Here is a 15,023-nt window from a genome sequence, read left to right as displayed (position 1 = left end):
AACTGAGCCCCGGTCCCCTGGAAGAGCAGCAAGCATTCTTAAGTGGCAAATCTTCCCTCTAACTTCTCTTTGTATTTTTAATATTTGTGTGGTGGTGCCCAGCTTTAATCCTGACACTCAGAAGGCAGAGAAGGGTTTCTAAGTTCAAGGCCAGCCTGGTTTACAGAACCAGTTCCAGGGCAAAGGGCTACCCAGAGAAACCCCGTAACTTTAGTGTGTGTAGCCCATATATGAGTCCGAGGTCAGAAGAGGATGTCGGATACCCTGGCACTGGAGCTAAAGGTGGTTGTGAACTGCCATGTGATTTTTTTTCCCCCCGAGACAAGATTTCCCAGTGTACCCTTGGCTGTCCTGGACTCGGTTTGTAAACCAAGCTGGCCTCGAACTCACACAGATCCACCTGCCTCTGCCTCCCAAGTGCCGGGATTAAAGGTGTGCACCGTCGCCCAGCTTGCCATGTGAATCTTATGTGTCTCAAAACACAGAAACCAAACACTTGGTGCCCAATTGTCAGGGCCACTCGGTCCTTTTTCACCACTGTTCTCCATAGCCAGGCTGACATCTTTATTGGAAAAATGAAAAACACAGATGCAATGCATTATACAAAGAGAGGTCGTCACTCCATAATAAAAGTATTGTTGTGAGGAAACAAGAGCCGGTGGCTACCTGCCCTGGGAAGGTAGGCACTCTGTGAAAAGTGAAATTCACTGTAGGGACTATTCTAATGGGAAATGGTGGGGAAAGGTTAAAAACAGAAGGGGGAGGGCATAAACAAACAAAAAAAAACCAACCCCATCCCTGCACGTTTGAGAATCTGTTATAAGCTTGAGACATTTAAGTCATCGCCAAGATTTAACCGGATTCCTCGGTTTGTCCCTAGAGTGGCAATCAGTCTAACATAGGGTCTTCAAACCTGAGGTAGTTGAGGGTCACCGGAAACACGTGTCTGGAAGGCTCTATGCTCGCAACTGGATCCAGTCACCTCTAACTAACCATTTCTGGCTTTGGCTCCTGGAAGCCAAGGGTGGCAAATGGCTGTTCTGGATCACTGTTGATAGCTGGCAAGTGCTGCAGTGGTGGTTTCCAACGTTACAGACAGCGTGGTCTCTGAGAACCCGAGAGGTGGAGAGAGAGAGCAAAGCCACTCTTATTTGGAAGGCCGATATGGAGGATCCAAGATGGCGGAGAGGGCAAAGCTGCTCTGGTTGGAAGGTCAATGTGGAGACTCCAAGATGATGGAGACAGTGGGCAGAACTCATCCTTGTTGGATGCCAACGTGGAAGATGCTCAAAGATGGTGAGAAGGCAACGCCCTCTGGTTGGAAGGCCAATACGAAGGTTCCAAGATGGCCGAGAGGACAAAGCCACTCTTATTGCCAGGTCAGTGTTGGGCCCAAAGACTTGCTTTTCTAGCAAGTCCCAGAGACACTATTAAAAAATTAGGGTCAAACAGTGCCAGAGACCCAACCAAGCCACTGACTAAGAAGTAAAAATTCCCCCAGACCTAAGATGAGGAGGAATTCCTCCTAAGATGAAAGAGGCCATAGAACACTAATGTGACCAGAATGGCAAGCACTTGTGAACTCTGGTTACCTGTTATAAACCCTGGTGTCTGACTTGGCAGCCACACTAGGGCAGGGTGTCCTGGGGGTGTGAGTCTCCCAGCTACTGGGCTACGTTGCTTACACACATGGGATTCTAGGAATAGCACTGTGGTCAGTACAGTCAAGCCATTTACATTAGAGTCTCATTTCTTTCTGCTTCCTTCCCCCTCCCTCTCCCTCACTCCCTCTCTCTCTCTCTGAGATAAGGTCTCAGTATATAGCCCAGGCTAGACCGGAATTCACAACTCTTCTGCCTCTAGTCTCAAGTGCTCAGATTACACACGTGCACTGACAAGCCTGTTACAGTTATTTTTAAATTCCTTGCTCAGCTAAGCCCTAACCCCACAAGGGCAGATCTAAGCACACACATAACCTCGAGGCACCAGAAAACTACAATACCAAGTTAGACACGGCTAGATTTGAGCTTCCTTTTCACCCCACCCCAAGCCATTATTTTGTCAATGTTCTGTCTTGAAAATGTACTTTTCCAAGAGTTATTTTTACTTCAAAGTACGTGTGTGCACCGTGCATCCATAGGAGTGCATGCCATGAAGTAGAGGGCATCGGATCCCTAGGAGCTGGAGTCAAGGTGGTTGTGAGCCACATGATGTGGGTGCTGGGAACCGTGGGTCCTCTGAAAGAGAAGCAAGTGCTCCTGGCTACTGAGCTATCTCTCCAGGCGCTCAGTTCCCTGTCTGTTGGATTTGCCTACACCCCTGCAGCACATTTTAATCTAAGGAGCCTCAGGAATTAAAAAAAGAAAAAAGCCATGAGCCTCCCTTTGCACTGTAAAAAAATTTCAGAATCCAGCCACTAGGTTAAAGACTTGGGTAGCATCAGAGCCAACAAATTATAGTCCAGGTTGGGTGAGATGGCTCACAGCTCTAATCTCAGCACTCAGGAGGCAGAGGCAGAGGAAACCTCTGTGAGTTTAAGGACGGTGAGGTGTACGGACATAGTCAGCTCAAGGCCAACTAGGGTTATGCAGTAAGGCCTTGCCTCAAAAAAACCAGCTATATAAATCTATATACGCAGACATATATAACCTGCTTTTATTTTTACTTATTTATTTTGAGACAGATCTCAGTATGTAGCCAAGGCTGTCCTTAAATTGAGGATCGTCCCGCCTCAGTCTCTGGAGTGCCAAGATTACAGGCACACACTAGCATGCCTGACTAGAGAAAGGCAGCCTCTGACGAGCTACTGCAAAGTACAGATGGGACCCTCTCATGCCACTGGCTGACCTTTGGGCTGGGGCTCTTGACTTTTGTTATCCAGGCAGAGTTTAGTCATGTTTTAAAAATGACAGTGGCTTTTCAGACAGGTGTGTTTGATTTCCTCTTGCTGGGACAAGAGTGCGACTGCTTTGATCCTAGAAGCAAGGACTACGTAGCCACCTTTGGGAGAGCTGACCTACCATGAGCATTGGCTTGATTGGCCCAAACTGGGCCAACGGTGCCACACACTGCTCCTTCTGGGCCTCGGACTCAAGAAACGCTAAGCACAGAAGCAGATTTCTGGCACCAGAATGGGCTGTTTCTACTGCAAGGTTGACTCCGTTAGCCCAATGTAGAGGTCACATGACTCAGCAGTCATCTGGGACTCTGGGAGCTTTGGGGGTACCCACTGAGAAAACACCTGGAGACAGGGTGGGGGTGGGTAGAGCAGGAAGAAGGGGGCGGGGTTGATTCACAGTGATCAAGCATTAGTCTCACAAGCCATTACCCAGCGAAGCTGAGCCCTGTTCCACCCACTGGGGACAGGATCAAGGGCCTGCTGGCCGCCACCTCTGTATGACTATATATGAAGAAGGAAGACACAGGCCGCCTCCCTGCCCCACCCTACAGATCAGAAGGTCACTTAATTCAAGGGTCCAGCTGCTTGTGTCTAGGCAGGATGCCCTCTGTGCCTATCCTGTCTTGCACGGGAGCAAGAGTGAGCGGGTGGCCATGGGGACGGTGTCACGGCCAGTGGTCCCCCTTCTCCCGATCCCTGCTCTTCAACGCTTCGAGGAACTTGCGTGCTTTGGAATCCGAGGCTGGAAATGGCCAGGGATGACTCTGTTAGCCTTGCCTGGGATCTGTGAAGAACAGACGGCAGAGGGCACGCCTGGTCCAGTCAGCGTCAGTCCTGATTGCTCCGAGCACCTCTGGGGCGGGTGTTGCGTGGAGATTGTTAGTAATAAATGCATACGTAAGAAGAATCCTACACCGAGCGGAGTCCTTTTCCTGATGGGAGCAAGTGGTTCTGATCCTGTGGTTCTGCCGCACAGAACTGTCTCTATCTGGTTCAACAGGACGCAGAAGCGGGCAGCTGGAGAAGGAACCACTTCCCGTTCCTTTATATTTGTCCCTCTTTAGGGCCTTGCCTAGGTTTGACAGGGTGGCCCAAGTGACATGGCACAGGAAGTTCGCTCTGGGCATATAGTGTTGCTGTTCACACCAGCTCTGTTCCAGCACGTGACAGGAGGTGAACCAGGTCACAGGAGCTCCTAAGAAATATGTCCCCTGAACAGCTGGGCCCCTGTACCTTTTCCTGTCTTCTTCTTTTTTTTTAAAAAAAAAAACAAAACAAAACTCTGGTGCTCCCCGGCTAGTGAAGGTGGACAGATGCTGCGCGCTGGCATCCAGGGTCAGGAAGTAAAGGCACTAGCTCTGCTTCAGGCTTCCAAGGAGAGCTGTCACCCTAGAGGGTGGCCTTGGCCGACAGAAGGGCTGAGCTGGAGCACCAAGGCGTAGCCTGAGCCGCACCATGGCGTGTGTATTGGGGGGGGGGGCGGTATTCATCTCAGAAGGCTCAGAGCTCAGGGTGGGGCTGGGGGTGGGGTTGGAACCCTCCTTGGGAAAGTTGGCTGTGTGAAACTTTCAAAATAGGAAACCAAAGACCCAGACGGCCACCTAATCATAGGCAGGAGGGGATCCATTGAGCTACCGAAAGTGTAGTGTGTGTTGGGAGAGCCGTTGCTTTGGCGTGACCGGCCAGGCTGACCGTGCCTTCTTGTTCTTCTGACGCGTGGATCCAGGCAGCCGTCTGGTATGGAATCCAGCGGAGTTCAGATGCTCATAAGTTTGTGCAAATGACAAAATGCAAAAAACTGAGGAGGAGGGGGGGAAAAAAAGAATAGGTGTAAGATGTCCCCTCTCCAAGCTCACAACGACAAAGAAGCCTAAGAAAGACATAACTGGTGAGGAAGTGGATGTTAGGCAAGACAGCTTGGCCACGTCGCTGTTTTTCTGTGGACCTCAGCTTGCTTTGTGGCCGACCCTGGTCTGCCTGGACATCAACTTATCACACATGCGCACATGGGGAGGGGGGGCCGGGGGGGGGGGGGAAAGAGGGGAACATCATACATGCGCACATAGGGAGAAAGAAAAATAACCGCATGTGCGCAGAGGGAAAAAAAAAATCACGCATGCACGTATAGGAAAAAAAAATCACACATGTGCACACAGGGAAAAAAAACCTTATCACATATGCGCACATAGGGAGAAAGAAAAAGAACTCATGCATGCGCGCATGGGGGGGGAACTCATCACGCATATGCACATAGGTGGCATCACAAGGACACATGGTGGCCTTCAGCTTTTGTCAATGGAGAGGTCTGCAAGGCCCTCGTGTGCCACGGTGGGGAACATCACAAACAGAAGGGGAACAAGGATTTACGTTCTGACGTGTGGGGCGTTGGCTCGGCTCTATTCTTTCTCGGGTATCGCTTCTTGAGCAGTAGAAGGCGACGCTTCTGTCCCTAAAAACAGTAACAAATCACATGGAACCTCATGTATACACAAACACACGCAACAGACTGTTGGCACGTGACACTGTCAAGCTCATGGCTGTTATACAGCAGCATCCTTATGTCCAGGAATAATCAATCTATAAGCAACAACAATCTTGCCCGTGACGGACCCACCCCCTTTGGGCACAAAGGAAGCTGCATACAGCAGCAGGCGATGGCGGGTCTCTGGCCTGGGACAGAGGACAACTCTGAAGAGTCAGGCCACTCCTTCCGCCTTAGGTTCAGGGACCAGCCAGGTAATCAGGAGTCACCGGAGCACTCTAATCAAAGTGCTCTACTGCTGAGCCACATCCCAGCTCCTGAGCAGAGAATCCTAGGCAGGCATAACACAACCCAGCTATGTCCCCAGCCCTCTTTATTTTTACTTTTTCCTTTTCCAAGACAGGGCTTCTCTGTGTAGCCTTGGCTGTCCTCGAATTCTCAGAGGCCTGCCTCTGCCTCCCGAGTGCTGGGATTACAAGTGTGTGCCACCACCCCGCGGCATTTAAAATTTTTTTTATTTTATGTGCACTGGTGTTTTGCCTGCATGTCTATCTGTGTGAGGGTGTCAGATTATGGAGTTACAGACAACTGTGAGCTGCCATGTAGGTGCTGGGGACTGAACCCAGATCCTCTGTTAGAGCCCAGTGCTTTAGTCACCGAGCAATCTCTCCTGCCCTGCCCCCTGCCTCCTTAGCTCTCTTTTTACTTTCCATTTCTGAAAGACTCTTTAAGTTGCCTAGGCTGGCATTGAATCCTTTTGTGGAATGAAGCGGGCCTCAAGCTTTCAATTTTTCTGTCTCAGACTCCAGAATAACTTGGGAGTATAGGTCCATGCCACAAGACCCAGCTAGGGGATGTGTCTGAATATTTTTGCACCCCATTTCTCCTTAAGCCTGTTCATCTTTTGGGTATTATGGCCTTTAAAAGTATTGTTGTTCTTGTTGTTGTTATTTATTATTGTTGTGGTTGTTGTTTGTGTGCATGTGCACTGTGGGTGGTGATTCAGTGTTAAGAGCACAGGACCAGGACCCAAGCTCAAGCCCCAGGACACACATGACAGCACACAACTGTGCCCATACCCAGAAAATAAAAATAAAAATAAAAATTTGAACCCCACCCCCCAAGTAAAAACAAGGTTTGTTTTTTTGAATGTATACAGTGTTCTGTCTGAGTGTACACCTGCAGGCCAGAAGAGAGCATCTGGATGGTTATGAGCCACAATGCGGTTGCTGGGAATTGAACTCAGGACCTCTGGAAGAGCAGTCAGTGCTTTTAACCTCTGAGCCATCTCTCCAGACCCCCAAAAATAAGGTTTGTAGCCCAGGAGGGCACTGTAGTGACTGAGACACAAATGTACTGGTAAGTGAGGACCTTTTTATAATATTCAATATTTTTGGTTATGTAGCCTACGGTGGCCTCAAAGTCCCAATCTTCCTTTGGGCTCAAGTGCTAGGTTAACAGGTGTGCACCACCCATGTTAATGCTGAGGCTCTCAAGAGCAACAACAAAAGCTTTTTACTTCTCTGTGATGTACGCCCCAGCTTTAGGCTTACAAGAATGAAAAGAGGGGAGGAAGTGACAGGGCAGAGGATCCTGCTCTGCTCCCGGAAGGCCTGTCCTGCTGTGGCACCGTCAGCGTATACCCAAGATGAGCTCACCTTCTTCCCAGCCCTCGGCAACACCCGCCAGCTCGTAGTGTTTCTTCCTAAGCTCCCCTAGTTTTTGACGCTCCTTCTGCAGGTCATTTTCCAACTCCAGCACCCTAACCTGTTGGAAAAGGGAGTGAGAGGGTCTTGCACTTCTTTGGTATAATTTAGTTATACCAAACTTGAGGACTGAAGGTCGTGTCAAACACATGCTAAATGTTCTACCAATGAGCTATGTTCCTACTGCTGTAGCTTTCCTCTGTAACCCTCAGTCTGTTTCTCTTTGGAAGTAGTGGGGATTGATTGGATCTAGGGCCCCGTGTATGATTGACAGGTGCTCTACCACTGAGCCACACCCCAGCCCCTCACTGGGGGATTCTAGGCAGGGGCTCTACCACTGAGCCACACCCCAGCCCCTCACTGGGGGATTCTAGGCAGCTGCTCTACCACTGAGCCACACCCCAGCCCCTCACTGGGGGATTCTAGGCAGGTGCTCTACCACTGAGCCACACCCCAGCCCCTCATTGGGGGATTCTAGGCAGGTGCTCTACCACTGAGCCACACCCCAGCCCCTCACTGGAGGATTCTAGGTAGGTGATCTACCACTGAGCCACACCCCAGCCCCTCACTGGGGGATTCTATGCAGATGCTCTACCACTGAACCACACCCCAGCCCCTCACTGGGGGATTCTAGATAGGCAAGTGCGCAACCACTGAGTCACCCCCAGCAGACTGGCAGATTCTAGACAGGTGCTCTAAGACCAAGGACACCCACCCCTTGCAATGTTCCTTTGAATGCTTCTCTGGGACTTTTCTTCTTTTTTGTTTTTGTTTTTGTTTTTTTGTCTTTTGAGACAGGGTTCCTCTGTGTAGCCTTGGCTGTTCTGGTCTCACTAGATAGACCAGGCTGGCCCCGTGGGAATGAGATTTGAGGCTGATGTGCAGGCAATGGAGTCAGCCGTCCTTAGACGTGGCCATCTTTTTCTTACCTGGGAATCCATCTCCTGGCGCTTGATCTGAGTCAGTGTCATGCTTGAGAAGTCCATACTGTCTGCACGGAAAGACATAGAAAGATCCAGTCAAATAATGTCTGTGGCCGTCACTCAACTGTGAGGACGGTGACATAGTAATTGTTGGCATTCCCTCTGCCACCATAATGGTCGCAAGCTGAACCGACCCCACAGGCTCATGTTTGGAGTGCTTGCTCCTCAGCTGTTGGTACTATTTTGGGAGAATATAGAATGTTTAGAAGGTTGGGCCTGCCTGGCAGAAGTAGGTCCCTAGAGACATGCCTTTATTTGTGTGCATACCAGTATACAGGGGCACATCACACATGTTCATGTGTGCACGCGCGCGCGCGCGCGCGCACACACACACACACACACACACGCACACGCACATGCACACACACACACACCAGGTTAAAGGTTATCTTTAAGTTGTTGTCCTTAGGAGATGGCCACAGAGCTTTTTAATTTTTTACATTTTATTTTCGTTATAGTTTTCCAAGACAGGGTTTCTCTGTGTAACAGCCCTGGCTGCCCTGGACTTGCTCTGTAGACCAGGCTGGTCTCGATCTCACAGAGATCCACCTGCCTCTGCTTCCCAGAGTGCTGGGGTTAGTGTGAGTGTGCACATATATGTGCCATGCTGTGAGAGTGGAAGGCAAAGAGAGTCATGTGCATCCTGGGCATTGAACTCAGGTCATCAGACTTGGCAACAGTCACCTTTCTCCTCTGAGCCATTTACCAGCCCAAACCCTTCCTTTTAAAAAGCTGTACTCAGTCCTGATATGACATGATGTGCTGGGGTGGGGTGAGAGAAGGGCTCCCCTTTTCTGAGGTGTAGTGGGGGGGTGGGGGGGAAGAGGGAGGGAGGATGGGACTGGGAGGAGAGGAAGGAGGCAGGTACGACTGGGATATAAAATGAACAAATAAGAAAATTAAAGTAAAAAAAATAATAAGTTGCTTTTAGGGGCTGGACACAGTGAAACCCTGTCTCAACAAAAACTGAAAAAAGAAAAAAAAAGTTGGTTTTAGGTTTAGTCTGCTCATAATAATGAGAAAATTAACTATTTCACAGGTAACCAGGGTCTGATTCTCCAGGGACAACTAGACCTGTAGAGACTTTCCTCTGACCTCAGAAAATAGCATAAGGAAAAATCTACTTAAATAGCCTGGCACCGTGGGAATGTAAAACTCATGGTTTTGTGAGGTCCTGCTTAGGAGCTCAGCACGGATGTAAAAAACCAAAAGGATAGGCAAGCTTTGCACATTCCACTGACTGAGAAACATCCCCAGCTGCCTGCGTCCTTCCCAAGAATGTATTCCCTAAGAGCTGGGCAAGGTGGCACCCGCCTTTAATTCCTGTCCTCCTCCAAAGGCAGAGGCAAGCGGATCTCTGAGTTCAAGGCCAGCCAGGGCTATGTAGTGAGGTTCCTAGCTCAGAGAAGGGGAAAGGGGGGGAGAGACAGACAGACAGAGAGACAGAGGGGAGAATCAGTACAGGAGACCTATATACATTAGTAGACACATGTATGCATACCTACACACACACCACACATTGAAAAACAAACAAACAAACAAACAAACAAACAAAACAATTAAAAACAGAACTAAGTTGAGATCATGGAGAAAGACACAGACTGTAAAAGGTTACCTGTCTCTTCAATTTGAGATTTGCCGGAAATGGTCGAGGCCACCACAGCGGCCGTGGCCTGGTTCACGCCCCGAGAGGCCTGCTGCAGGTGTGTCAGATTGAGGCTGCCCTTGTTAGCTTTTACCTGCGGGGGACAAATGACATTTACCTTCCCACTACATCAGAGGCAGCAAGGATGGGACTCAAGAGCCGGCCTGCTGGTGCTTAGGAGACACGGAATGTTGTCCCTAGTCACCCCGTCAAAGTCACTGTTACCCGTGGGACCAGCCCCTGACAAGTCTGGAGTGAAAGTGGCCGCTGGGATATAGGCTGGGTTACCCTACACTCTGGATGAACTCTTCTACACATGGGAAAACTTGGAATCCTAAGAAATAAGGATAAAGAGTATTTGTGGGCAGGGACTGCTGTGTGACGTGAACTCTGGTGCCCCTGACGATCATTTCCCCTTCGTGGGGAGGCACACAGAAGAAGGGGGAGCAGGCTAGCCGGATGAGACCTGATAGGCTATGGTCGTATGGTGGGGGAGGAAGGAATGGGAAGATACAAACAAGGATAGCAATCGGATGTAATCTGAATAAATTATAATAAATTAAAATAAAAGAAGAATATTCATGGAGAAAGTTCTGGCTCACTGGTGAGGGGGCCTTGGTCAACAGCTCTACTTGAGGATTAAATGGGGCAGTGGTTCATATTCATAGACACGGGAGGGGGAGACATTGGTGATAAGGAACCTAAAAGGCCAAGTCAGGTGACCTGTAGACTGTGCCGAGCAGCTCCATCGCCAGATACTTTGTGTTTTGAGGCAAGGACTCATTATGTAGAGACCCTGGCTGGCCTGGAGCTCACTATATAAACCAGGCTGGCCTCCAACTCACAGAAGTACACTTGCCTTTGCTTCCTGAGTTCAGGGATCAAAGGTGTTGGCCTGGCTAACAGATCCTCTTTTGCTTTTGAGACAGGGTCTCACTATACAGCCCTGAATGCACTGTAACTATCTGCTATCTGCCCATTTCTGTTTCTTGAGTGTTTTGATTAAATGCATGCATCACCATTACCATGCCTGTTTTAACTTTGGGTACTAGGGATGGAACCCAGGGCCATATGCTTGCTAGACAGGTGCTCTACCACTGCGCCACACCCCATCCCCTCACTGGGGGATTCTAGGCAGGGGCTCTACCACTGAGCCACACCCCCAGCCCCTCACTGGGGGATTCTAGGCAGGGGCTCTACCACTGCGCCACACCCCATCCCCTCACTGGGGGATTCTAGGCAGGTGCTCTACCACTGAGCCACACCCCAGCCCCTCACTGGGGGATTCTAGGCAGGGGCTCTACCACTGAGCCACACCCCACCCCTCACTGGTGGATTCTAGGCAGGAGCTCTACCACTGAGCCACACCCCATCCCCTCACTGGGGGATTCTAGGCAGGGGCTCTACCACTGAGCCACACCCCAGCCCCTCACTGGGGGATTCTAGGCAGGGGCTCTACCACTGAGCCACAGCCCAGCCCCTCACTGGGGGATTCTAGGTAGGTGCTCTACCACTGAGCCATCACCTCTGCCTCTTACCAACATATCTAAGGCAAGTACATTGGCACTAAACTGTACGCTCAGGTAATTTTAAATTACATTTTATTTTATTTATGTAGTCTTTGTGTGTAGGTGTGCATGTGGAAGTCAGAGAACAAGTTGTGGGCATCATTTCACTCCACCCTGTAGGTCCCAGGGATCAAACTCAGATCATCAGCTGTGGTGGGAAGTGTCTTTTCCTGACTATGCCATCTCACTGGCCACTGTTTAAAATTTCTTATCCTGAGCCAAAGCCTTGTTAGGTTGCTCAGGCTGGCCGTAAATTCACTTTAAGCCCAAGCTAGCCTTTAACTTTTAATTCCCCTGCCTTATCTTCTGAAGTTAGCTGGGATGACAGACCCATGTCACCTGGTCCACCTGAATGCTCCTTGGATGGTGGCATTACTACTTGTGGGCTGGCATGCCTGGGACCCTCCAAAGCTACCTAATGACAGTGACAAAAACAGCAAGGTGTGTGTGTGATGAGCAGGGGGTGGGGGGTGGGTGCTGCTTGCTGACATATATTATTAGAGCTATTTTTTTTCCCCTTTCAGTTTTTCCAGACAGGGCTTCTCTGTGTAGCCTTGGCTGTCCTAGACTCGCTTTTGTAGACCAGGCTGGCCTCGAACTCACAGTGATCCGCCTGCCTCTGCCTCCCGAGTGCTGGGACTAAAGGCGTGCGTCACCAAGCCTGGCTCCTATATTAAGCTTTTAAAAGAGGGCACTGAGGAATCCTTGGTACATAGCATCCTTTTATTCAGAACACCACCAAGCAGGGGTATGGATTGCTGCCTGTCCTTGAGGTCAGTTCTACGGTTCTAGTCCCCTGTAACTCAGAAAGGTCTTACAGCGTGCTGGGGCGTCCAGCTGCAGCTGGCCCTACCTTGGATGCAGCCACAAGCTGGGCTGTGCTGGCGGCGATCTCATGTGAGCACACCATCAGCTCCTCGAACTTCCCTTTGCCCTGGACCACGAGATCGGCAGCATCCCTGAGAATCCAGAAGAGGCATGAAGGATGAAGTTACAGAGAACAGAAACCATGAAGACCCCACCTCCAGGCAACCTCTAAGTCCCTGGCTAGACAGAGAAGGCAGCCTGCTTATCCTGCCCTTAGGCTGCCTGGGAGACCCTGGGTCCCTTTCAAACGTCCAGTACTATTCACTTGTATTTCCTTGTATTTATTTGTGTATGTAAAGATGTGTGTGTGTGTGTGTGTGAGAGAGAGAGAGAGAGAGACAGAGAGAGAGAGAGAGAGAGAGAGAGAGACAGAGAGAGAGAGAGAGAGAGAGAGAGAGAGAAAGTGCATGTGAAAGCCACAGGACCAATTCAGATGTCTTTCCTCAGGTGCAATTTTCCTCATATATTTATTTGTTTGTTTGTTTATTTAATTTCTGAGATAGGGTCTCACAGAGCATCATCTGTCTTTGGCTTCCAAGTGCCCCAATGCCTACTTCCAGCTTATTTTTTGAGACATAGCCCATATCATTTCTGTCTTGCTTCTTTTTTTGTTTTTGTTTTCGAGACAAGGTTTCTTTGTGTAGCCTTGGCTGTCCTGGACTCACTTTGTAGACCAGGCTGGCCTTGAACTCACAAAGATTCACCTGCCTCTGCCTCCCTTGTCTTGTTTCTTTAGACATGTTCTCACTATGTAGCTCTTGCTGTCCTGGAACTCACTCTGTATACCAGGCTGGCCTTGAACTCATGAGTGCTGGGATTAAAGGCGTGCCCACTATGCCTGGCTGGCCAGTGAGTTCCAGGCATCCTCCTGCCTCTGTCTTCCCAGTGCTGGCATGAGCAATGCATGCCGTCACAAACGGCCTTGTATGTGGGAGGCAGCAATCCAACTGAGGTGCTCGTGTTTGGCATGTATGACTGACCTTATGACCAATCCATGTCTCAGCACACTATTCATGACCAAACCATGACTCAGCACACTATTCATGACCAATCCATGACTCAGCACACTATTCATTTTTTTTAATTAAACATGAGCTGGGCATGGTGGTGCACACCTTTAATCCTAGCACTAAGGTGGATCGCTGTGAGTTCGAGGCCAGCCTGGTCTACAAAGTAAGTCTAGGACAGCCAAGACTACACAGAGAAAACCCTGTCTTGAAAAACTCAAAAAAAAAAAAAAAATGTTTTAAATCATATGTTTCACCGGGCATGGTGGCTCACATCTTTAATCCCAGCACTCAGGAGGCAGAGGCAGGCGGATTGCTGTAAGTTCAAGACCAGCCTGGTCTACAAAGCGAGTCCAGGACAGCCAGGGCTACACAGAGAGACCCTGTCTTAAAAAACCAAAACCAAACCAAACCAACCAAACAAACAAACAAAAAACCCCCCACGTGTTTCTAGATTTTAAAAACATCTTGGGTCAGGCATGATGGCATAGACCTTTGATCCTAGCACTTGGGAGACAGAAGCTAGTGGATCTCTGTGAGTTCAAGGCCAGCCTGGTCTACTTAGTGAGTTCTAGGCCAACCAAGGCTACATAGAGAGACCCTGTCTCAAAAACCAAAACAGATAGACCCAAGACCAACAGGTAACTTTCTGGCAGGACTGGGGAGGGGTTGAACCAAGGGGCAAACACAAGCCCAGCCACCACTCTCCCACTTCTCCCCAAGAGCACCTATGTTCTGTTTACACAGGGTCTTGTATAGCCCTGGGTGACCTCTAACTTGTCACCCCTTTGCCTCAGCCCCTCAAGTGCTGGGATTACAGGCGGGTACCACCATGCCAGGATATGAGGATGGTACTTTTTTTTCTCCTAGCAACTGTCTGGGATGGATCAATGGACCGGGGAAGGGGATGTGAGGTGCCACAGAGCCAGATACTTACACCATAATGGTCGCTCCCCAACCAACAGCTTTGGAGGCAGATATAAGCCCTTCTGTCCACCGAGAGTTCTTGGCATAAAATTCTTTAGGGGAGGCAGTGCCCTGTAGAAGCAAAAATACAACAGCTTGGTTAGTTGCTTTGATATTATTTTTGAAACAGGGTTTCTCTATATATCCCTAGATATTTTGGAACTCACTCTGTTCTTTGTTTTTGTTTTTGTTTTTTTCAGACAGGGTTTTTTTGTGTAGCCTTGACTGTCCTGGAACTCGCTCCGTAGACCAGGCTGGACTCAAATTCACAGCGATCCATCTGCCTCTGCCTCCCAAGCGCTGGGATTAAAGGCGTGCGCCACCACTGCCCAGCTTGGAACTCACTCTGTAAACCAGGTTGGGCCCCCGAAGAACTCAGATCCACCTGCCTCTCTGCCTTACGAGAGCTGGGATTAAAGATGTGCACTAGCACCGCCAGCCTTATATTTTAATTTTAAAATACTATTTCATATGTGTTTTGCCTGCATGTACATGCACCGTATGTGTGCATAGGCAGGAAGAGGGGTCGAATCCCTCGAATCTGGAGTTACAGATGATTGTGACCTGGCTACCACGTGGGGGCTAGGAACTAAACCTTGGTCTTCTGTAAGAGTGACAGTGCCTTTAACCCATTTGGACCACCTCTCCAGACTGCAGTACTGTTTTTAGACAGGGTTCAGTATATAGTTTAAGCCACTCCCCACAAGTCTTGGTCCTTCTCCCTTAGCCTCCTGAGAACTACTACAATTATAGCCATACCCAGATTTTGGGAGAAAAAAATATTGTATTTCTCGAGGGAGTTCCTGCAGGTGTCACGCAAGGAAGCAACCACAGGTGAAGAGGTAAGAATGGTTTGTCAGTCCCTGTCTGTGTGTGTCCCCAACAATTTACTTACACATT

General features: G+C 49.4%; 1 protein-coding gene across 3 annotated transcripts in view; it reads right to left on the bottom strand.

Annotated features, from left to right (window-relative positions):
• Nucleotides 1-549: 549 nt before the first annotated feature.
• Nucleotides 550-15,023, bottom strand: part of HIP1 (huntingtin interacting protein 1) — a 125,809-nt gene continuing 111,335 nt past the window's right edge. For all 3 annotated transcript variants that reach the window (XM_084764577.1, XM_084764579.1, XM_084764578.1), the window contains exons 26-32: nt 14,095-14,195; nt 12,137-12,242; nt 9,686-9,809; nt 8,017-8,078; nt 7,040-7,148; nt 5,267-5,348; nt 550-4,697 (exon numbers count right to left, since the gene is read on the bottom strand). In XM_084764577.1, coding sequence (XP_084620703.1) covers nt 5,296-5,348; nt 7,040-7,148; nt 8,017-8,078; nt 9,686-9,809; nt 12,137-12,242; nt 14,095-14,195 — 555 coding nt within the window. In that variant the 3' untranslated portion in view covers nt 550-4,697; nt 5,267-5,295. The remainder of the gene's footprint in view (nt 4,698-5,266; nt 5,349-7,039; nt 7,149-8,016; nt 8,079-9,685; nt 9,810-12,136; nt 12,243-14,094; nt 14,196-15,023) is intronic.

This window comes from Acomys minous (assembly GCF_964271855.1).
Source record: "Acomys minous genome assembly, chromosome: 16".
NCBI lineage: Eukaryota > Metazoa > Chordata > Mammalia > Rodentia > Muridae > Acomys > Acomys minous.
Note: the sequence above shows the minus strand (reverse complement) of the source record. Positions and strands in the feature narration are given on the sequence as shown.